At 45.7% G+C, this 23,208-nt stretch overlaps 2 protein-coding genes across 18 annotated transcripts in view; one reads left to right on the forward strand and one right to left on the reverse strand.

Moving 5' to 3' along the window:
• Window positions 1-2,461, forward strand: part of Aknad1 (AKNA domain containing 1) — a 35,424-nt gene extending 32,963 nt beyond the window's left edge. For 6 of the 16 annotated variants that reach the window (XM_076574843.1, XM_042279746.2, XM_076574835.1 and 3 more), the window contains exons 11-12: window positions 1,273-1,402; window positions 1,800-2,015. In XM_076574843.1, the coding sequence (XP_076430958.1) occupies window positions 1,273-1,402; window positions 1,800-1,982 (313 nt within the window). In that variant the 3' untranslated portion in view covers window positions 1,983-2,015. Of the gene's footprint in view, window positions 1-1,272; window positions 1,403-1,799 lie in introns of all 16 variants that reach the window. The other 10 variants (XR_013052305.1, XM_042279749.2, XM_076574841.1 and 7 more) reach the window with 3 other exon arrangements.
• Window positions 2,462-14,619: 12,158 nt separating this feature from the next.
• Window positions 14,620-23,208, reverse strand: part of Stxbp3 (syntaxin binding protein 3) — a 50,634-nt gene continuing 42,045 nt past the window's right edge. The window contains exons 14-20 of one of the 2 annotated variants that reach the window (XR_013052306.1): window positions 22,761-22,899; window positions 22,108-22,214; window positions 20,992-21,084; window positions 20,171-20,251; window positions 18,941-19,026; window positions 16,242-16,393; window positions 14,620-15,311 (exon numbers count right to left, since the gene is read on the reverse strand). Coding sequence is in view for 1 of the 2 variants with exons in the window: in XM_006979454.4 (XP_006979516.1) it covers window positions 15,217-15,311; window positions 16,242-16,393; window positions 18,941-19,026; window positions 20,992-21,084; window positions 22,108-22,214; window positions 22,761-22,899 (672 nt within the window). In the remaining variant the exon portion in view is untranslated. The remainder of the gene's footprint in view (window positions 15,312-16,241; window positions 16,394-18,940; window positions 19,027-20,170; window positions 20,252-20,991; window positions 21,085-22,107; window positions 22,215-22,760; window positions 22,900-23,208) is intronic. The other variant, XM_006979454.4, reaches the window with a different exon arrangement.

Raw genomic sequence — 23,208 nt, forward strand, 5'->3', positions numbered from 1 at the left:
GATAGGACCAGATTCTCTAAGACTACATAGAAAACACCAAGGATGGTACTTGGCTTAAAAAGTATGGTGGGTCTCAAAGCAAAACAAAATAAAACAAAATCAAAGCGGGATGGAGACCCGGTGGTGGGACAGGAGGGAGCGGATGGTGGGGGGGGGGCCCGGGGGCGGTTAGAGAGGGTAGAGGGATGAGTGTGATCAGAATGCGTTACACAGATGTGGTACATACACGTATGGAGCTATGAGTGAACTGTAAAAGACTTAAAACAAGGGATGTACTCAGCACAACCGTTAATCCTGTTCAAGGTGCTGGGTGATTCCATATGGGGGGAAGATTCCAAGGCCCCTGCGCTTCCCACTACACTACACTGCCACCCCCTGCCTGGTGTGTTTAATGAGTCAGAAGCCCCTGAGACAGAGTGCTTCTCATCTGCAGGATGGCCCCAATGTGAACTGCAGAACACACACACATGAAAGACATGGGACAGAGACATGGAGAGGCTCTGAGGTCTCAGGCATTTGAAGTGACTCCCTAAAGATGCTACTGCTCACAAGTGTCCGCCTCCTCCCCTCCCCCCCCCCCCAAAAATGACTTAGCCGAGGGACCAGAAGCAGGAGGCTCCACACCAGACCTGACTACAGCAAGTGCGGTGGCAGCCCCTCTTCACATAGGCGAAGGAAACGAACCACTCAGCGCCTGAACACCAGTGGTCCTGCACTGAATCCACCACAGGCAGACTCAGTATCCGTCCTTAGAGGGCAGCAGGTAGGGTAGGCGGCCCCACTGACTTAAAGAGCCACGGCTCTCATTTCCCCTCTGCATTGGCTGCCTTGCCATGCACGATCCCTGGTGTGTGAATGAAGGCAAGCCCAGGTATTGTCACTGGCAAATTTTTTTGTGTGTCTTTTGTTTTATGATTATGCAGGGTAGAAGGTTAGCCCCCCAAAAAATGACAAGAGAAGAATCTCTTCGGAGTCTTGGCTCTTTGTGTTCTGGAGGGAACAAAACAAAAAAAGAGCAGCTCTGGAAAGATGTGCTGCATCGACTGTAGTGGCCACTTTTCCCTGAAGCTCAGCTGTGGTTGGCCTCATGGACTATGAGTGCTATGAAAGGCAGGGTCCCTCAGCTACACACACACACACACACACATGATCGTACTAACACAGGCATGTGCACACTCTTGTACACATGCACAAAGCTGTTACTGAGCCTAACGGGAGAGAGTGCATGTGGGTGGTGCCACACACAGGTAACAATGTGCTTTTGTCTTCTAGAAAACATCCCAAGATTTGCCTGACCTGTAACACAGACCCTGCAAGACCCCCGACCCACCTCCGCTTCCTCAGGATTCCTGGAATCCAATCCTTAGGTGACCGTAATAACATGGAAGAAACAGAATCTAAGGTGAGGATTGAGAAAATCCTTGCAGTTCAGACTTATGGTCTTAAAGAGCACAGAACGGCTAGCTTTCAGAAAATGTGCTCAAAACAATCTTTGCTCAGCACTGACCTAAAAACACAGGGCCTCAACAGCCTCATGGTTTGCATTTTTCCTAAACTGGATCCAAAGGAAACTTCCTGGAGAAAGCAGTTGGTGGATGGTTCTGCTGCTGCAGGATTCTCCTGGGCCAGGCTTGAAGGCCGCAGTCTGTTCTGGTGGCCTTGGTTAAGGGTGCCAGCCATTTCCTACGCTCAGACTGGGAACAGCAACCCTGGGTTACTTTGATGCGCATGTGCGGTATCCATGGGCACCCACTCTCGGTTCCCTCCTGGGGTCCCTAAACTCTTCTTTTTCTCTGCAGCAGGAACAGGCCAGCAGGCTGCTGACCCCACCCTCTGACTCATGTTCATCAGTCACGTGCTGTACATCACTCCCTTCCCTTGACAAATACATTCCATCCCGGACTGGTTTCCTAGGCGACCAACCCTCAAAACCAGAAATAAACTGTGTGGAAACAGAATGCTCCAAAAATTCCGTCTTGTAATGTTTAATAATGAGTGAATCCAGTTATCAGAGGCATTAGTAAGTTTTTGTAACTAAAATATGTGGACTTTCCCTCTGTAGATTTTAAACTCGGCTTTGGATCATGCCTTAAAGACAGCAACTGTATTGAAAAAAACCACTGACCAAATGATTAAATCCATTGCAGAAGACCTCGCCAAAGTGCATCGATGGAGGTACCACCTAAAACACTACTAACTCCAGCCCAGGCCACCAAGGGTCACATTTTTGGGTCTTCTTCTGCAGAGTATTTTACTGACGACACAATGTGGAAAGATGGCTTTCTAGAGAAAACACTAGAACTGTAAGAAACGAACTACACCAAGTTCTTAAATGAAACAAAACAAAAACAAAAAGCAAACAGCCCTAGGGCACTTATGTATTTATGTGAAAATGAATCTATGTTCTTCCTAATTCACAGTAAAATAAAAAATAATAAAACAAACACTTTTATCTATTAGTCTGGAAAGTTTCATAAAATTGTCTTGGCGAGATGGGAAACAGATCCTCTCATACGCTGCAGCAAAGCAACATGACGCCATTCCTCAACTGACAATGGTTTACGTCCCGACAAACCCACGGCAAATTCAAAGGATTTTAGGTGAATATTGCTGGGAATACGCCAACCTACTTACTGAACGCAATTGCTTAGTAACGTAAGGTAACACACGGTCTCTCCTCGCACCTGTGCATCGGCCGGGGCGTTGCGGGGCTGCCGGTGCCCAGGAGCAGGACAGTCCTGTGCTCCCTTATCATTGGCCTGGGGAGAGGATAAAAATCCAAATTTGAGGGCTCAGCAGGTAACACTGGCTACACAACATGACAACCTGAGTTAGATCCCTGGGCCCCACAAGGTAGAAGGAGAGAACCAATTGCCAAAAGTTGTCTTCTGACCTGTGTATGCTACACACACACACACACACACACACACACACACACACACACACACACACACACACACACTGATAATAAATATAACATTTAAAAAATTCCAATTAGAGGGCCAAGCGGTGGTGGCGCACACCTTTAATCTTAGCACTTGGGAGGCAGAGGAGGGCGGATCTTTGTGAGTTCGAGACTAGTCTGTTTTACAGAGGGAGATCCAGGACAGGCTCCAAAGCTACACAGAGGAACACTGTCTCGAAAAACAAGAACAAACAAAATTCAAATTAGAGATAGTTTCAATGGAACGCATACCAGTTTTACACTGTCATTTAGTTGAAAAAAAAAAAAAGTGTAAGTTCAACCATTGCTAAATTGAGGACTGTATTTACAGAATTCCAAAAAGCACTTACCTGACCAGCAATCCCTCTGCTAGGAACTTACAGGAAACTCACGGACAGCTCGAGCATGCTACCAAACCCATACAAGAGGGCCGCCGGTTCACCCAGTGTCCTGTATGGTGACCGGGAGTTGTGGCGTCTTAGGAGGATGGCCATATTGTCTTGGGCAGCACAACAAGTTGTACTTGTGCAAAAAGCTCTGTAGCCACAGGTCCAGCAGGCTCGCATCGCTTGTCGTCTCTGCTGGGTTTCCATTCCTAACACAAGGGACATGCTTAGTGGCCAGCTGTAACACAAATCTTATTAATAAAAAACCCGGAGCCAGATATTGGGGTGAAAGCTGAAAGATCAGAGGAATAGAACAAGCCACCACAAGATCTTACTACCAGGAAATCCTCAGCCCAAGAGAGAGCTACTTCCTGCAAACTCACGCCTTATATACCTTTCTGTGCCCTGCCATCTTACTTCCTCTCTCCACCCAGCTACATCACTTCCTCTTTCTGCCCAGCTCTATCACTTCCTGTCTGTCTGTACAGACCTCCAGACCTCTATGGTTAACTAGAGCTGGGATTAAAGGAATGTACCACCACACCTGGCTCTGTTCCCAGTGTGGCCTTGAACTCACAGAGATCCAGATGAATCTCTGCCTCCCGAATGCTACGATTAAAGGTGTGTGCTACCATTGCCTGACTTCTATGTTTAATATAGTGGTTGGCTTTGTCCTCTGATCCCCAGGCGAGCTTTATTTGTTAGAGCACAAATAAAATATCACCACAGGAGGCAACGTTAAACACATAAAAATGGTGGGGATTTGTGTCAGATGGCATCTTTACCGGTTTCCTTGAAGGCGAAACTTCTTTGCATCACTTAACAGAAAAGACAGGACATTCCATCTGCTTTTCCCACAGTAGGTAACAAGGGACATTCTGCAGACACTGGAGAGGATGAGGTGGAGAGAACAAGAGCCAGTTGTGCTGGTGAGGTGTGTAAATCTGTGCGACTGCCCCGGATGGGTCTAGGAAGGCATTTTCAGAGACTTTAACTGGGGCAGGAAGAACCTCCCTGAACGGATGGCACTCCTGGTGGGCTGGGGTCCTGGGCTGATTAACAGAAGAAGAAATCAAGTGGCCACAGCCATCTCATCGCTTCCTGGCTGGGAACAGTGTGACCTGCCGCCTCACAGTCCCGCTGTCCACGATGGGCTGGAACCCTTCTTACACCATGAACCAGACTAAAACTTCCTTCGAGAACTTGATTTTGTCAGGGCAATGAGAAAAATAACCACTACAGCAACCAGGTCCCGAGAGCTGGGGCTGTCGCTGAGGTAGACCCGACCCTGTGGCTGACAGACCTTTGGAACTGGTCTGAGAGGAGACTGTGGAGGAGTAGGGTCCTGTCAGCTACACAAAGGCTAGAGTGGCCTAGCCGAGCTCAGAGCCGTGCAGGCGGGGGAGGAGGAAAAATCTCAGAAAGCTGAGAGAAATGTGGACGGTGGGGTTTCAGAGGGGAGCAAGGACTCCACTGGGAACTGGCCCAGCCATCTTCATGTCACATTCTAGTCAAGAATCTGGCCGCATCCTTTCTTCCCGTGTCTTGAGAACTCGAGTGAGGTGGAATTAAGGAACCGAAAAATGCGTTATGTTGGTTAGCTGTCCTGTGCTGTTTAAATGTGTCGATAGTGGACTCTGAGTGAAGAGGGCTCTCTTGTGCCAGACTCCAGTGTGTTTAGTCCAGTGTCCTCCAAAACTCCCTGGCCTGAGCCTTCCCACCTTAGTTCAACTCTAGAAATAATCTCACAGACATGCCCACACATGTCTCCTCAACAATTCCAAGATTAACTGTCACAAGTCCTCTCTCCACAACCTGACACCCAAACACACTTTAAAAAAGCATGACATTCCACTCCTGGTCCCTAGTGCCTCATGTTCACCTAATGCAAAATGCATTTAGTCCATTCCTAAACATCCCCAAACTAGAGTGGCCTGAGAGGAAGGAGCCTCAGCTGAAGAACTGCCTCCATCAGATTGGCCTGTGGGCACATCTATGGGGCATTTTTTTGATTAATGATTCATGTGGGAGGGCCAAGGCCACTGTGGTGGTGCTCCCCCTGGGCAGGTGGTTCTTCATTGTGTAAGAAAGCAGGCTGAGCAGGCCAAGGGGAGCAAGCCAGTCAACAGCACTCCTCCATGGTATCTGTCAGTTCCGGCCTCCAGGTTCCTGCCGTGACTTCCCTGGATGACTGTAAGCCAAGGAAATCCTTTCTCCCCTAAGTCACTTTGGTCATGGTGTTTATCACAGTAGTAGTGGTCTGAGGTAAGTCCACCAGAGAACACACACAGACATTCTCAAAGTGGAAAAGTCTTTGTCACCTGCCAGCAGCTTCGTGGGGAACCTGGCCAAACCATACAGCATACAGCCCTGATCCCACACTTTCCTTCCTTCCTTCCTTCCTTCCTTCCTTCCTTCCTTCCTTCCTTCCTTCCTTCCTTCCTTCCTTCCTTCCTTCCTTCCTTCCTTCCTTCTTCCTTCCTTCTCTCTCTCCTTTCTTTCTCTCTCCTTCTTTCTTTCTTTCTTTCTTTCTTTCTTTCTTTCTTTCTTTCTTTCTTTCTTTCTTTCTTTCTTTCTTTCTTTCTTTCTTCTCTCTCTCTCTCTCTCTCTCTCTCTCTCTCTCTCTCTTTCTTTCCTTCCCTTCCTTCCTTCCTTCCTTCCTTCCTTCCTTCCTTCCTTCCTTCCTTCCTTCCTTCCTTCCTTCCTTCCTTCCTTCCTTCCTCCCCCCTCTTCCTGTTTTTTGTTTTTTGTTTTTTTCAAGACAGGGTTTCTCTGTGTAACAGCCCTGGCTGTCCTGGAACTTGCTCTGTAGCCCAGGCTGGCCTCAAGCTGACAGGGATCCACCTGCCTCTGCCTCCCTAGCGCTGGAACCAAAGGCGTGCGCTGCTGCTGCGGCTGCTGCCGCTGCCGCCGCCGCCTGGTAGTTGTCTTTTATGCACAGCATCTATATCCTGTTTGGCAAGAACAGTTAGCCAGAAGCAGAACTACAGAAGCCAAATAGCAAGGTTAGCATATTTAGGGACTTTCCTGCATCCTGGAACCATGGTCCTGGTCTTTGACGGATTGTGTCTTTGTTTCTGTTTGGGCTACACGCTGAGTCAGAATGGTGTCTCTAACATGGCATCAGTTGTGCTAACGCCTGGGGCCTGTTACAACAGAAGACTATTATACTCATTATGCCCCCACCCCCACCTCCGGACACATTCCTCCCTTTTGGGATGATATGTACTCTACACCACTGCACACCTTTAGTGTGTAACTTGCTTATTTTATAGGGGCTTACAGTTTAAAGAGATTGCTTTCAGTCTCGGAGGAGACTCTCAGAGCCCAGTCTACCTGAGCTGACACGGCAAAGCCCCCTCTGCTTCACCACAGAACGACACTGGGACAGGATGTTGAGGGACGGACTAAATGCATTTTGCATGAGATGAACATGAGACTTGGGGGTCCAGGAGTGGAATGTTATGATTTTAAACAATGTGTTTGGGTGTCAGTTAATCTCGACTGTCAACTTGACCGGACTCGGAACTGCTCAGGAGACAGCTCCTGGGAATGTCTGTGCGGGCATTCTAGAGTTGAACTGAGGTGTGAAGATCCACCCTGAATGGTGCCCTCCATGGCCTGGGGTCCTGACCTGGGTAAACAGGGGGAAGTGCATGGAGCATCGGTGTTCATCGATCTGTTCCCGACTGTGGCTGCAACGTGACCAGATGCCTCACACTGCTACTGTCACACTTCCTGGCCATGACAGGCTGAACCCTTCCTTCCTTAGGTTGCTTTAGTTAGGTGTTTTGCCAGCAATAAGGGAAAAAAGGAACCGATGTGGCAGCAAGAGATACAAGCATCTGACAGTATGTGCAGAGACGCCATTTGTGTATTGTTTTACAGGGCTTGCATATTTTCTAGAACGACACACAAAAACCTTAAGTGAATTATATGAAATAAAACTGAGTTTGGGAAAAGAAGGAATTTCTGCTTCCCCTCCTTTCCTGTTCTGTGTGGGGTTCTTGTGCTATTTCTCTATTGGTTTGCTTTCTGTTTGGGTAGGGTGGTGGGTCATTGATTTGGCCCACACTTCTCAATCACAGTCTGTCATTGAGGTTAGGCGGAGTGGGCACAGAGGCGGGAACTTCAGAGCAACACTGCTTACTGGCTTGCTTTCTTATGCAACCCTGGATGACCTGCCCAGAAGTGGCATCACCCACAGTGGCTGGGCCTTCCCACATTAACCAGCCATCACAAAAATGCCCCACAGACATGTCCATGGACCAATTTGGAGGCAATTCCTCAACTGAAGGTCCCTTTTTCCAGGTGACTCGCTTGTGTCCAGATGGCAAAAACTAAACAGAACTATGTTTATAGTATAGTTGTTTAATGATCTCTTGAACTCAAGAATTAAGTGACAGCCCTAAATAACATTTTAAAAATAAGTCATTAAAACTGCTTATCAGGGCTTGTATCAGTCAGTGTTTTCTAGAGGAACAAAGCTTATTAAACGAACACACACACACACACACACACACACACACATACACACACACACACAGAATTTATTAGACTGGTTTACAAGCCGGGATCCACCTAATTTAACAATGGTTGTCTACCAACGAAAGGTCAAAGAACTGAGTAGTTGCTCAGTTCACGAGGCCGGATGTCTCAGCTAGTCTTCAGTATACACAGGAATCCCAAAGAAGTAGGCCAGTGAGAGCTAGAGAAAGCATCAATGTGTGGGCTTCCTTCTTCCGTGTCCTTTATATGGGCTGCCAGTGGAAGGTGTGGCCCAGATTTAAGGTGGATCTGCCCACTTCAAATGATTAAGGAAAAAAACCCCCCACGGGTGTACCTAAACGCTTGAGTAGTCAAGTTGACAACAACCAAGAATAGCTACCACAGGGCTTATGAACAGAATACCAGAAGAGCTTTTGAGTTCTTATTCAAATATCTTATCTTTGTTATTATTAGTGTGTGTGCACACGCATTGGTGCACCTGTCCCACAGGGCACATGTGAAGGTCAGAGGACAACTCTGTGGAGCTGGTTTTCTCGTCCCACCTCTGCACGGGTTCTGGGAATTAACGAAGGTCACCAGGCTAGCCAGGCAAGTGTTTCTACCCTCCGACCCATTCTGCTGCCTTTAAGCTCCTCCTTTACAATGACAGAGTGGCAGATTATTGCCACCCGCCCCCCAATCCTCCAAACTCCATCACCTAAACATTCAACTCTAGGTTTCCCACCCCCAGCTCGGTTCAGCAGCTCTGAGAAGGCGGGAACACCTCCCTTGAGGTCTTCGGACTAAGGGAGGCAGCTGCTATTTGTCTAGCTCAGAGCAGCTATTTCTAGCTTTGGGACTAGGTTGCGGGTTCCTAGAGATAACGTAGAGGCTCGATTGAAGGTAACTGACTGCGTGGCTACGTTTAGTTCAGGCCAGGGACTGCAGGAGAGAGCAAAGGCCTATGGCAGTAGCCTGAGAGCGGGAAGGGGGCATCAGCTCTGCACTGTCAAAATTGACGGGAGGTAGCTGGGTGTGACAGGGCACACCCGTTATCACAGCACTCAGGAGGCACAGGCAGGCAGACCACAGCATGTTCCAGGCCAGCCTGGTGCACACAGTAAGTTTCAGGCTAGCCAGGGCTCTAGTAACAAGAGTTGTTTAAAAAATCAGAGTGAGGGCCGGGCAGTGGTGGTGCATGCCTTTAATCCCAGCACTCAGGAGGCAGAAGCAGGTGGATCTCAGTGAATTTGAGGCCAGCCTGGTCTCCAGAGTGAGTTCCAAGACAGCCAGGGCTACACAGAGAAACCCGGTCTTGAAAAAACATCAACAACAACAACAACAAAAAGCAGAGTGAGGGCGGCGTCTTTTTTTCTAACCAAGCTCAACCTACCAGACTAGAATGAAGCCTTGTGCCAGGTGCTAAGCAGTCAGGCTGAACTTTAAAACTGGCCAGTTATTTATTTTTAAACAGGGGACTCACAGTCACCAGTCAGACGAGGGCTGGTCAACCTGTACTATCATGACAAAGAAATCCCTGCTTTGCCCTCTGCAAGGGACACAATTATCAACTAGGAAAGGAGCAGCTGCCATCTCCGTTCCGGCTCTCCGACTGTAGGCTCACTAGCTCCACTCAGCTCTTCTATGCTTTTCACACTACCCAGTTCATGGACGCACCGAAAGCCAATCAGATCATTAAATTCCCTGAAAAAAATCTTTTTGATAAAATCATTAGTTTTTTTTAAAAAAAAATTGTTAGTTTTGCAGGGTTATAACCAAAGTACTTGACAGAAACAACTCAGGGAGGAAGGGATTCCTTCAGCTCACGGTGTCTGAGGCTTTCAGATCATCACAGCTGGGGAGGTGTGGTGGATCATGTCAGGATGGGGGCAGTGTGACAGAGGCTGTTTTAGTCACGGTGGCCCAGGAAACAGAGCGTACAGCAGGGACTTGAGGCCAAGGGTCAGCTTCAACGGCCCACCACTCCCAAAAGCCTGCTCCTATCAGCTTGGCCCTTCCTCTAAAGGTTCCTCAGCTTCCCAAAATGGCACCAGCAACTCGGGAACTCATATTTAAAAAATGGTCTATGGCACACTTCATACTGAGACTGTAACATGGGCAATGCTCTTAAAAGGTTCTGGGAGAGTGCCAGGCTCTGACTTTCAGGGGTACTTGCTAATTCTGTAACTTGGGCTGTCTCTCCGCAAAGCATAAGTGTGTTTAACTATAACTTGGCAATCCATTCTGTATGCCAAGTATCATTATCCCATCCTCAGGTTGGAAATTGCACCCTTCTGGGCTGCTGAGATGGCTGAGGAAGGGCACCTTCTGCCAAGCTTGGCAACCTGAGCTGGATCCCCAGAGTCCACAGGTGGAGAGAGCTGACCCCCACAGTGGTACTCTGACCTTCCCCCACACTAGCCCTCCACAGGAAATAGTAAATAGCTGAAAATTTAAAGCTATACACTTTGTGCTGGGGAGATGTCTCAGGAGCGGTTAAGAGCACTGGCTGCTCTTCTAGAGGATCCGGGTTCAATTCCCAGCACCCACATGACAGCTCACAACTGTCTATAGCTCCAGTTCCTGGAGATTCAACACCTTCTCTGGCCTCTGTGGGCACAAGGCATGTACATGGTGCACAGCCATACTTGCACACAAAATACTCCTACAAATAGTTATAATATTTTTTTTTTTAAAAATTGTACACTTCTCTGGCTCAGTTTAAACTTTTTTATGTTCTTAACATTTGGGTTCGTCCCTCTGAGACCCAGATAAAGTCACCAAGCCTCCCTTTCCTCATGCTCTGCTCTCCTACAAAAAAGGATATTGGTACTTACACAATTCTGCACATTTTTTAAAGCATTCATGGATACGGGCTGGAGGGATGGCTCAGCAGCTAAGAGCACTGGCTGCTTTTCCAGAGGGTCCTGGTTTGACTTCCAGGACCCACGCGGTGGCTCACAGTAGTCTGTAATTGCTGTTCCAGGGGATCCGACGCCCTCTTCTGGTCTCCACAGGCACTGCACTCACATGATGCACAGGTGAAACATACAACAAAATAAAAATAAATCATAAAAAAATAAAGATAGGCCGGGCGTTGGTGGCGCACGCCTTTAATCCCAGCACTCGGGAGGCAGAGCCAGGCGGATCTCTGTGAGTTCGAGGCCAGCCTGGGCTACCAAGTGAGCTCCAGGAAAGGCACAAAGCTACACAGAGAAACCCTGTCTCGAAAAACCAAAAAAAAAAAAAAAAAAAAAAAAAAAAATAAAGATAAAAAATGATGGGTTCCTTGAAACAAGTCCATGGAATCCTAGATCCTGCAAATTCAATCTTTTTTTCTTTTATATAAAACATGTCCCATCTTTGTCTTATTGAATCATATTCTAAGTGTAATTTTTCCTTTCCCCAATGACTGGGTCGTTATGAGCACCCACTGAACACAGCTAATGCAAGAAGTAATGGGATGGGGCAATGCCGTTAAAGGCAGTGAGACCCTGTCTCAAAAAGAAAAAAAAAGTTCCGGGAAAGCACCCACCAAGCTCTGATCTGGGGGGACTTGCTCAATCTGCCACCTGTGCTCCCCTGTCTCCGAGCTCAGGGATGTCCTTTCTTCTAATTCTGGTCCACTGGCAAACCAGAAAGACCAGCGAGTTATGTAAAACTATTTCTGATACTGAGTCCAGGGGTTCTTCCCTGCCTGAGGCCGGGTGGCTATCAACAGTTAGCTCCAGTCTCCTCCAGTGTGTCCTTAAAATAGTGAAGCTAGATCATGAAGTCTTCAGGAAACAAACTCTCTGGGTATCCTTTTCCATTTCTTAAAGATTATTAACTTTAGCTTATGTGTATGAATGTTTTGCGCCCTTGTAGTAAGCACACCAAATGCATGAGGCAGCCACTTCTGTGGATACTGGGACTTGAACTCTGGTCGTCTGGAAGGGACATGCTCTTTAAAAAAAAAAATCTAAAAACTTTTATTGATTCCTTGTGGATTTCACATTATGCACTCTGATCCTACTTATGTCCTGTCTCCGAGAATCCGTCCCCTGACCTTAAAACCTTCCCTGCCAATTAAAACCAAATTTAAAAAAAAAACCAAAAACCAAACCAAACAAAGAAACAAACAAAAAACCCCAAAACAGCAGCAGCAGCAACAACAACAACAGAAAAAAAAAACTACAAAAAAAGAAGACTCTTGTTGTGGAAGCTTAGTGTGGCCCGCTGAGATACAGTTTACCCGTTAGTCTGTATTGTTCACCTGTCGTTGGTCTGGCTGGAGGCCTCTGGTCTCTGCTACACCACCAATAATGGCTCTCACTGGGGCTCCTCTTGGACATCCTGCTGTTGCCCTTCATCCTGGAGATCCTGCTGTTTTGGAGCTGTAGGTTCGTCCCCTTCACATGCTCCAAAAGTTCATAGATTGGTGGATGTTGGGGTGGGTGGGCCAACTCATAGCCCTGGTTCTGGGCCTGGATGGTAGCTGGGTTGGTCCGCCCACCAGCTTTCCCTCATCATCACTACCTAGGTGAGCTTTCCAGCGCTTCCTCGGCTAGCTCACCCAATGCAGCCTGCAGCAAGGAGGAGGCCAGTTCTCCTGCTCTCAGGTCCTCAGATCTGGGTTCCCTACACTCACATCACCAGGACCAGCTCTACTGTTTTGCCCAGGCTAGGTGCAGGGCCTTCTCTCCTGACTGCTGTGGGAAGTATTGGGGGGTGGGGGGTGGGGCAGGGTTAGCTCTCCTAGTCTCATGCCCTCAGGGTCAGCTTACCTGCATCCAGACCATAGGGTCAGCTCTAGTGTGCTGCCCAGGTGAGGTGCACGCCTGTGGTGAGGGTTGGGGCCATCTTTCCTGAGTGCCCCATCTTTCTTGAGTGTGGGAGGAAAGGCCTCCTCTGCGGAATAGGGCAAGCTCACCTGCCGGCGAGGGGCAGGGCCAGCCATCCTAGGACCAGTGAGGGGGAGGGGCTGGCTCAGCACACCATGGTTCCACAGGACCCCCTGTGCAAAAACGGGCCATGGCCATCACCACAGACCCCAGCTGCAGCAGAATGATGGACCAGACATGGCCCTCAGCAGCAGCTTGGGCCAGATGCCACCAAGGCCCCCCAGTGGCTGCATAGGCCACCCAGATCAACATGCTCTTAACCTCTGAGCCATCTCTCTAGCCCCATCCTCTATTTTAAACAGAAAGCGATTTAAGAGAAAATTAGCATTATATGGAGAGAACAGGTTATATTTAGGAATATATATGTATATGTATTAACATATTTGCATGCAATAACAATTAGCGGGGGGGGGGGGGAAGAAGCCATGAATTTGAAGGAGAGCAGGAAGGATTTAGAGGGGAAAAATGTTGTAATTATAATTAAAAAAAATTAGATCCTTATAAAACCACTGAAAAGTCCACAGATCCAGAAAACATAATTAAGATCACTGTCACTGTCTATGGTCAAGGGGATAGGAAGTGAGTGCTGCCTGAGAGGCAGGAGGCAGGGAACAAGGCTCTGAAACTGGGGCAGAGCTGCTCCAGACAGCTGGCTGCACTAGTGCGCTGCAGGAGACGGCCTCTGCCTCCTTCCTGCCGTGAATGACAGACCTCCACTCCAGAGTCCATGAAACTTCCAGCTTTTCCTCCCAGTGGTACGGCGGGCGAGGTAAGGCCCAATGCTGTCGACAGGTGGAGCCAATATTGAACACACACATCATACGTTAACATCAATTCCAGACGGATGAAAGCAAACCGCAAAAAGTCAAACGGTCTAGAAGAAACTGCGTGAATTTATAATCCTAGTGAAATTCTGAAGCCAAGAGAAAAGTTATAAATGTTTGCCTAACAACTGCAATGGCTATTCTCGGTTGTCAGCTCGACTATATCTGGAATTAACTAAAACCCAGAAATGGCTGGGCACACCTGTGAGGGATGTTTGTTTAATTAAGTCATTTGAAGTGGGAAGACCATTTCTAACCTGGATCTTTGAGCTGGGAAGACCCACCTTTAATCCAGATCATTTGAGCTGGGAAGACCCACCTCTAATCTGGGCCACACATTCTGCTGGCAGCCTGTATAAGGACATGGAAGAAGGAGGCCTTATTCTTTGCCTGGCTGCTCTTGCTCTTGTTAACAAGTGCATTCCTTCACTGGCATCACAGCCCACTTCCTACAACCTGCTTCTTCAGGATTCTGGCGTGTACTGAAGACCAGGGGAGCCGTTCAGCCCGTGGACTGAACTACTACTGGATTGCTAGACATTCCAATTATAGGCAGCCATTGCTGGATCAGTTGGGGCGGGGAGGGGGAGAGAGAGAGAGATCTAGTCTATAAGTTCTGTTATTCCAGAGAACCCTGACTGCTGGTACGAAGCTCAGTGGTAGGGCACTTCCTTAACACGCGTGAGACCTGTGTTCAATCCCCAGCACCGGAAGCAAGCAGCACCGAAGGCAGTGATAACCACTAACAGTCTACGCACACATGCTGGGCCACCAGCAGCAAATCTGCATTATGGAAACATTGATGCAAGTTGGCAGAGGTTCACAACCAGATAGTGCAGCACTACTTGTAAAAACAAAAGTCTGAACAGGAGCAATTCAAAGTTCGAATGCTCCACGGTCAAGCAGAGCTCTGAAATGATGCTCCCTTAGGTACACACGCACCTGCAGACCTATCTATACCACCAAGTCTCACACAGATAACACATTGTTTTTGAAAATCATGAGGTATTGAACTGATGGAAGTATTACAGGCTCTTCTTTTTCTTCTTTCTGGCTCCAATTCAGAGTCAAAAAGAAATAAAAACTCAGAAAAATTTGATAACAATGTATTTTATTTTCTTAGAATGTTCATGATTATTTTTGGTTTCTAACTTAAGCAGACATGATCTCAAACATATAAAACTGTGTTCTTTAGAAGTATCTTGCAGGTAATATACACAGTGAAGTCATATTAATAACTGGAATTATTTTATACATAAAATTATGAATTTCAGTTTTAAGAAACTGCACTTATAAGAAATAATTCTATCATACAAACATTTACAGTTTTTACTTTTATAATCTCTTCATTCAAAGTTATTTTGCCCCAAACACTGTATTTCAGCATAAGTATCCAGTAGTAATTAGTATGTATACAGGTGGCTATTAAAACCACCCATAACTCTAACAGATTCTGCTCCAAAGGTGAAAACTTCCCGATTAGAAAGCATATTAACGTCATATCTTGTACAAAGCAGCAACAGTATTTAAATTATTAGAAATGGCAAATCCAGTAATACATAAAGTCCCTTAAAAAGTATACTTGAAAAGCATATTACTCCATAAAATATTTACATTGTTTAAATTATGACACAACATCTTCTGTTTTAGGTGAACATATTAACAAAAACCTCTAAACAACAATAAAGAAACTACTCTTCCTTAAGAAAGGAAACTTTATCCTTGGATTTATTCAGCATTTTTATATCATCCAGCAGCTTTCTGGGTGTTAAAATATGTGTAGAACCTGGTGGAAGAAATGATAAATGTTCAGAATTGAAACCTTCACATGCGCCGATGTTCGGTGCATTGAATATCACCTCCACAGCGTTTTATGGCAGCCACATCACGCTTGTCAGTAAGCATGCTCAGGAACTCTTGAGAAGCTGCCCTTCCCTAACTAGCGTTGGCGGGTCTGTGCTGTACACTGGTTTCTAGGAGAGACGGGAACTGCAGCAGTGGTCACTTGCCAGCAAAGCCCTGAGCAGCGATGGCACAGTCACTGGAGAAAGTTCTAATCTACTCTACTACAGTGTGTCCGCACACGCATGCACACACGCAGGCACACACACGCATGCACACACACAGGCACACACACAGGCACACACGCATGTACACACACAGGCACACACGCATGCACACATGCAGGCACACACGCAGGCACACACGCAGGCACACACGCAGGCACACACACAGGCACACACACAGGCACATGCGTCCGCAGGAAGACTCTAGAGTGTGTTCTCTCCTGCCACCACGGCCTCTAGCCTGGAGGTGTCAGACTTGCTCGGCGAGCGTTTTCTACCCACTGAGCAATCTTGCTAGCCCGGCTGGTATTTTAAAACTCAGATCCACACAGGCCTCAACAATGTTAGACCAGATACATGAAAATAAATACTTCTGAAGTACAAAATGTATTAATATGTCACAAAAGCATGGAATGATTACAGCAAATATTATCAGAAGATGTAGTTTTAAACGAGCAAGTTCAAGCCTCTAAAAATCAGAATATTTTAAAATAAAATTATCAGAATACTAACTAGGAAAAAAACCCAGCAATTTTACAAAACATGTTTCATGATGAATTCTTTTTCTGCACACTGTAATATAGTCTTACATTTTCCCATGTATAATTTTGCCTTAAACATTTAAGAAACAGAAAAGATGAAAGTCTTACCAATAATAACCTCACAGGATTTATGTGCCTGAGAAACTTCATAAGCACAACGCATCTCAGAGTATGTGATTCCTCCAATTACAAAGATAATCAGCCTTGACCCATTCTTCCGGTCCAGCTCTAAATAGTTAGTTCTGGGTTTCTGGCGAGCACTAGAAAGTAAAAAATAAAGCAAACATGCTGTAAACATTCCTGAAGTCACACTGTATGTAGACTCAATCAAACTCCCGTTTGGAAGCAATTGTCTTGGTCTTAATGAAGGATGTAATCACGGTACAATTTCACCAGCTAGAGAAAGGCAGCACAGGCCACTTCAGATTTCAATCTGAATAAGTCACAGTTTTATTTGGGAGGATGAGACAAAAACAAGAGTTCAAGGCTAGCCTAGGAGATGCATGGATGGAGATATAAAAACAAAACAAAACAAAAAAAAAAACCTTATTTCCAAAAACTGAAATAAAAACCACTCATTTAAAAATGTTTAAAAAATTCTTAATTTTCATTTTGTGTGTATGGTGTTTTGTCTACATGTAAGTCTGTGCACCATGTGTATGCAGTGCCTATGGAGGCCAGAGAAGGGTGTTGGATCCTGTGGAACTGGAGTTACAGACAGTTGTGAGCTGCCATGTGGGTGCTGGGAATTGAACCCGGGTCCTCTGGAAGATCAGCCAGTGCTCTTAACCGCTGAGCCATCTCTCCAGCCCCCTCTTTTATTTTATATGAAGACCTATTATCCCTGAAAAGTCTCTTTGCTGAAATTGTTAGGAAATCAGGGATGTAGTCGTGCAAGAGTGAGATCTAGAGACAAGAAGGGGAAGAGAAGAGGGGTGACTAGGACCTAGCATGGTACTAGGACAGCCACTGCTGGGGTTCCACAACAGGAATGATAGCCAAAACTGTCTGGACCGGGGTAAGGACACCGGCAATATCCATCACATCTGTCAGAATCCGAACAGGAACATCCAGGAGGTAAGGACTAAAACCCAACCAACCCAGGGACATGCTCTGTAGGCTCTGCAGGGAGACTCCAGAGCATCTGGGAAAGAGGGGAAGGAAAGAGGGAGCCTGAGGCTGGCGTGTGAGAGGTAGGCCTGAATCCTCAGTGTGATCAAGGGTGGAAGGGACATGTCTGAAGGAACCAGTGTCTGCCCAGACAACTGCTGATTGCTAAACTACATGGACAGAAACAACCACCAAGCCACGCAGAAAATAAGGAAAACTCAGAAGGCCTATGTGACGCTACACGCAAGAGAAAAAGTCTACACTTTAAGTCTACACAGACTATACCAGAAGGGGCTGGAGAAAGGCTCTCAGAGTACTACTTTTGCAGAAGACTTGAGTTGGTTCACAACTGCCTGTGACTCCACCTCCAGGAATCCGGAATCTCTGGGCTATGTGGACACTTGCACACACATGCATACATTTCCCCCAATATACATATAATTAAAAATCAATCTTTAAAAAAACTCACCACGGAAAACAACTCAAGAGTTGCTGTACTATGTTATCTAAAAGGTTCATTTTCAATAAAATGTAGCAGATATACGAAGAAACAATGTGGTCAGGACTTTGGCAGGAAGTGAGTTTAGTAAAAGTAGAGGTTGAACTGAGGGAATCCTTCAAAGCAGGTTACATGTGTATCCTATCTCTATCTATCTGAATGTAAGGTTTTCAAAATGTCAACTGACCAATGCAGCCCCAGCAGAAGTGATAGGCGAGCTGACGGTGACTTAGTGGTTATGTGCTTGCCTAGCTGTAGGTTTCACCTTCAGCACCACAGACTGACCTAACAAAAGTCAGAAGTGGAAACTACCAAGAACGGATGGACAACGCAGACGACCTGCCGCACAATGAGATCTAGTCAGCACATGCGCTGAGAGCAGCCGTGACACTCGAAGGCACGAGAGGCGGACAGGCATGAGACAACCGAAGGAGAAAGACAGGAGAGCAGAGCTCCAGAGACCCCAGGACAACGGCAATTGTCAGAATTCTGGACAGAGAAAGGGACCGGGAAACAACAAAACACCTCAAAAACACAACCCTAAAGGCCCCAAATTTGATGAAGAGGAAAGAAACATAACAAACCCCAGACAGAATAAACAAGCGAGAACTACGTGCCGACGTGACAAGCCACTGGTAGAAGCCGAATTTCACGGGTCATGAGACGGCTCCTTTGGTAGAGGGGCTTGCATGCTGCCAAGCTGAGGGCCTGCGTTCAATTTTCAGGACCCACATGGGGGGGGGGGAGAGAACTGTCTCCCGTGAGTTGTCTTCTGACCTCTGCATGTGCTGTGCCGTTTGTACATCCACACACAGAATCAGAACACAAACAAAACCCTACAAAGCAGTTTAGTGCACTTCACAGGGCAGAAATATAGCTAGGAAAAAGTAAAGACATATGGGTAGATGGTTAAACCCAGACAGATAAGAAAAACAGAATAACCAGAGCACCAAGAGAAGGGAGGTAGGAAGGGAACTATGCTATATAAGGACACAGACGTGTGGGGAGGTGACAGATTTATGAACAGATTCTGTATTATAAACTAGGCTTTCCTGACTTCATTTAACTAGGTTGTAGCTGAAGAAAAACTACCTTTTATACTACTATACGCTTCAAAGAGAACAGTGTGCAGCATTTTCAATATTGGTCTGTAGTACCCCAGCACAAACATTTTAGTGACTTTTGTTTATAGGTTTACCTCACAGCTCCAGAGCCATTCCACACTGCTGGGCACCGAGAACAATATGGCCATTCTTTGGAATCTAATCTATTATCGATGGCATCCTAGGGAAGAAAACATTAACATCATCAAGAAGATGTGGTATCAGAAATTGGTTTTGCACACAGCTCTATGAACACTAAAGATGCAGAGCCCTTCTTTACACCAGACATCTTACTTGCAGTAAAAATCAACACACTAGGGCTGGAGCGATGGCTCAGTGCTCAAGTGCTCTCCTGGAGGACTGAGATCCAGTCCCCAGCACCCACAGCAGACAGCTCACACTGTCTGCAACTCTAGCTCCAGGGGGCCCAATGCATCTGCCTTCCATGGACACCTGCACTCGGGTGCACAAATCCACACATGTACACACATAATTAAAACAAAAAATCAATAGGATAATGTATTCACATACTAAACATGGATTTCAGAGCTGCCTTACTGGAGGGTTCTGCAATGGTATGAGACTCTTTCAGCTCTCGGGATGCTCGAGGTTTGTAAATGGCACCCAGGCCACCGTCCTCCACAGCAGTGCCTCTGAAACAGAAGGCACATCTAACCCTGAGACACTGAAGACAGTCCAATGACCGTGCAGTGTTTTCCTGCTCACTGGCGTTTTAAAAAGCTCCCTCTTTCTCAGTGCTACATTTTATGACATACTCATGTATGTGCTTATATTATATAAGCAGATTATGAATGTTTATTAATACAATAATATACATTTGGTCAACCAACAAGTTCATGCTCATATTTTAAAATTTATTATGGTTACATTTTTTATTAGTCAATGCAATTTGCTTTATAGATGATGCACAAAGATACTGAAAAGTGGACACAGGAATGTAAAGCAATTCAAGAGGAAGAAATGATGTTTTAAGTTAGGAGGAATCTTAACTTAAGACAGCCACAGATCGAGTGTGCAGTTTCTGGATTTAGCATGCAAAACCTTGTTAAAGAGTTTGAACAAGTTTATCTTCATTTAAAAAATAACCAATTAAGAAAAACTACTAGGAGGTGGGAATGGGGGGTAGGTTGGGGGTAAGGGGAAGGGGTGGGAGGGGGGAGAATAGGGGAACCGGTGGCTGATATGTAGAACTGAATGGTATTGTAAAATAAAATTAAATTAAAAAAAAGAAAAAGGAGACGGGAAAAAAAAGAAAAAGAAAAACTACTTTGGTATAATCATTGTTGGGGTGGGAGGCAACTTACATTGTAGAAGACTGTGTTCATGCATTTACAAATGATGGAAAATTAGTTTTGAAAAGCAGAGTAATAGTAAAAGCATTAGCACTGAAAGGAAAGTAGAAATTAGAGCTATAATTAGTCAAAGGAAAGCTGGAAAAATGTTTTTTATTGAGCTCCTAAGGCAATTTTAAAATAAGTTTATAATTCCTATATTTAATGCTATTTTCTAAGAGCAAATAGTACTAAAAGCATATTCACCTGACTACTTTAACAACAAACTATAGTGGAGTGTACAGTTTATCACATACTTTTCAGTTTTTTGTTTTTGTTTTTCTGAGACAGGGTTTCTCTGTGCAGCCCTGGCTGTCCTAGAACTCACTCTGTAGTCCAGGCTGGCCTTGAACTCACAGATCCACCTGCCTCTGCCTCCTGAGTGCTGGGATTAAAGGCGTGCAGCCCAACTGCCTGGGTTTTTACTAAGATATATATATATATATATATATATATATATATATATATATATATATATATATATATATATATCATTGTGTTCAACTGTCATTCAAATTAATTTATGTTACATGGTTATTTAAAAGAATAGAAATGCTTTCTATGAAGCATATGTGTCCCCATTTTTATTTATTTATTTGGTGAATTTTTCTGAGGTCCTTAAGACTTCAAAAGCTTCTTTGCCTATAACATCTCCCTAGATAAAGCTTTCTTTTGTGACCCCTCCAAGCACTCCAGAAACTCCTGCATGTGAGCTCTGCTTACAATGACAGGTAACAAAGAGGAAGGAGTAGCCACAGACGGCGCTCAGGGTCAGCGGAAGGCTGGCGTTTTACCTCCATGATGTCCTTGATAAAGGGTGTCCACCGGGAGAGCTGGAAGGTCTCTTCTGCAGAGCGGTCTTTTCTCACCGGCTTGGCTTGTTGGGACTAACAGAATGAAAGAGACAAACCATTTCATTAATATAACTTACAAAAATATAACTTACTGACTACTTAAAAAAAAAAAAGAAAAAGAAATCAGAGCAGGCTGGCACATGCTGGGTCACTGAATAGTGTTTGCACTTTAGCAGTAAATTTGTGAGAGTGTCATACGGTGCTAATTTACATAAGAGTATTATATAACTTGGGAACGAGTGGGGTTCTAAATAGAGTTCTTTTGGATTTTACTCCGAGCCTTACTTTATTTGATTATCCATTATTTCTTTCTTTATAGTACTGGGGATTGAACCAAGGACCTCAAACATACTAGGGAGTGCTCTACCATCAAGGTTTATGCCCGACCTGAGCCTAAATTATGTTCGGAGAATGTAATTTCTTTCTGTACTGTATAAATGGTAGGATGTAAAATTCGACCACTGGTACAAATGAATCGATAAAGAGAAAAGTATAAGTAGCAAGTTATAACAGAAGCTGAAAATGCAAATTCACTAGAAAATATTAATTCCGATTACCTGTGAAAACACAACATCAGGGGTGGGTATGTGGCTCAGGTGGTAAGAGCGCTTTCCTAGTAATTCCCAGCAGCACACACACTGGGTGTGATAGCGCAGAATTGTAACCCATCACTTGAAAGGTAGAGACAGGAGTTTAAGGTTAGCCTTGGCTACAGAGTAAGTTTGTGGCCAGCCTGGACTCCGTAAGACCTTGTCTCAGAAAATGAAAACAAAAACCCCAATTGCTTACTTAATAATCAAATTCTGTAAGGTGACATCAAGAATGTCTATAAGATTCCCATAGACAAAAGTAGTTAATTCAAGAACCTCAGGATGCAACGGCAGTGTCTGACTCCAGAAGTAGTTAAAGCATGCACATACCACGGACGGACATACACACAGAGACACAGACACACACACACACAGACACAGAAACACACACACAGACACACACACACAGACATGCACGCACGCACGCACGCACGCACGCATGCACGCACGCACGCACGCTCCTTACTGGGGGAACAATGGGAACACCAAGGTGACTCCAGTTACGAATCATGTCACTATCATCTTCTATCTTTACATTGTGGATCAGTCTGTCCAAATTTTCTTCCGTGGTTCCTTAAGGAAGTAAAAAGCAGGAGTGCACGGTCAGAGAACTGCTGCTCTATTCTAGGTTTGAAGTAACAACACAAGGACTAAAGCTTCAAGAGCAAACGTATCTCCCCTGGTCGTCTCTCTGCTTCCTGTTTTCCTCTGTTCACCTTAACTTGCACCTACTTTTGGCTTCTCTAAGACTCCCTTACGGTGAGTACCAAGCCATTTGTTAAAATGTGACTTGGGGGCCGGGGGACGGCTCAGGGGGTAAAGGTGCTTGCTGCTAAGACTGACAACCTGGGTTTGCTCCCTGGAACCACATGGTGGAAGGGGAAAGAGAACCTCAAAATGCACCCAAACTGCAAGACCACAGGAGCTACTATGTGGGGACTGGTCAATGTTGGCGAGAGCGGAAACCTAGATATAAAATGACCTCTAGTCACAGGCCGTGACATGTACCATCCCCACCACACACATATAAATAACATGCAATAGCTCACTGTAAAAGGAACCTGAGTGGTTAGAGTTACCATGTGACTACATTCACAGACCCGGGAGGCTTTCCAGTACCGTTGATCCCGAAGATGTAGAGCAGGACGGCTCGGATTTTGTCGCAGTTGTCGTGGTTCTTGTTGAGCAGCACCGGGAGGAGCACCAGCATGGAGTCCTTCACCCGCTGCCCTTCCGCATCCGTCCCCAGGGCCAGGTCCTTAACGACAGCAATGCAGACAGTGCTCTACAACCCCGTTTCCTTCTCTCTTAAAAGTGTCTGTTAGCAAACTCAGATTCTGGTGGAGCACTGATGGCATTTCACAGGAAATGTGAATGTTAGCTGTCACTATTCATTGCACAAAATACAAAAGGTCACAGAGCAAGTCAGAGGGAAAGAAAAATCACAAAACCGGAGCCAGCCTCGGTGACAGCCACCACAAATGAGGGTGCGTGCACCTCTGATGTGCTCAATCTGAGCCAGAGTGTGCTCTGGGTGCAAAACAATGGATTTCTGAATACTTGTGAA

The sequence above is a fragment of the Peromyscus maniculatus genome, chromosome 6 (assembly GCF_049852395.1).
Source record: "Peromyscus maniculatus bairdii isolate BWxNUB_F1_BW_parent chromosome 6, HU_Pman_BW_mat_3.1, whole genome shotgun sequence".
Taxonomy (NCBI): domain Eukaryota; kingdom Metazoa; phylum Chordata; class Mammalia; order Rodentia; family Cricetidae; genus Peromyscus; species Peromyscus maniculatus.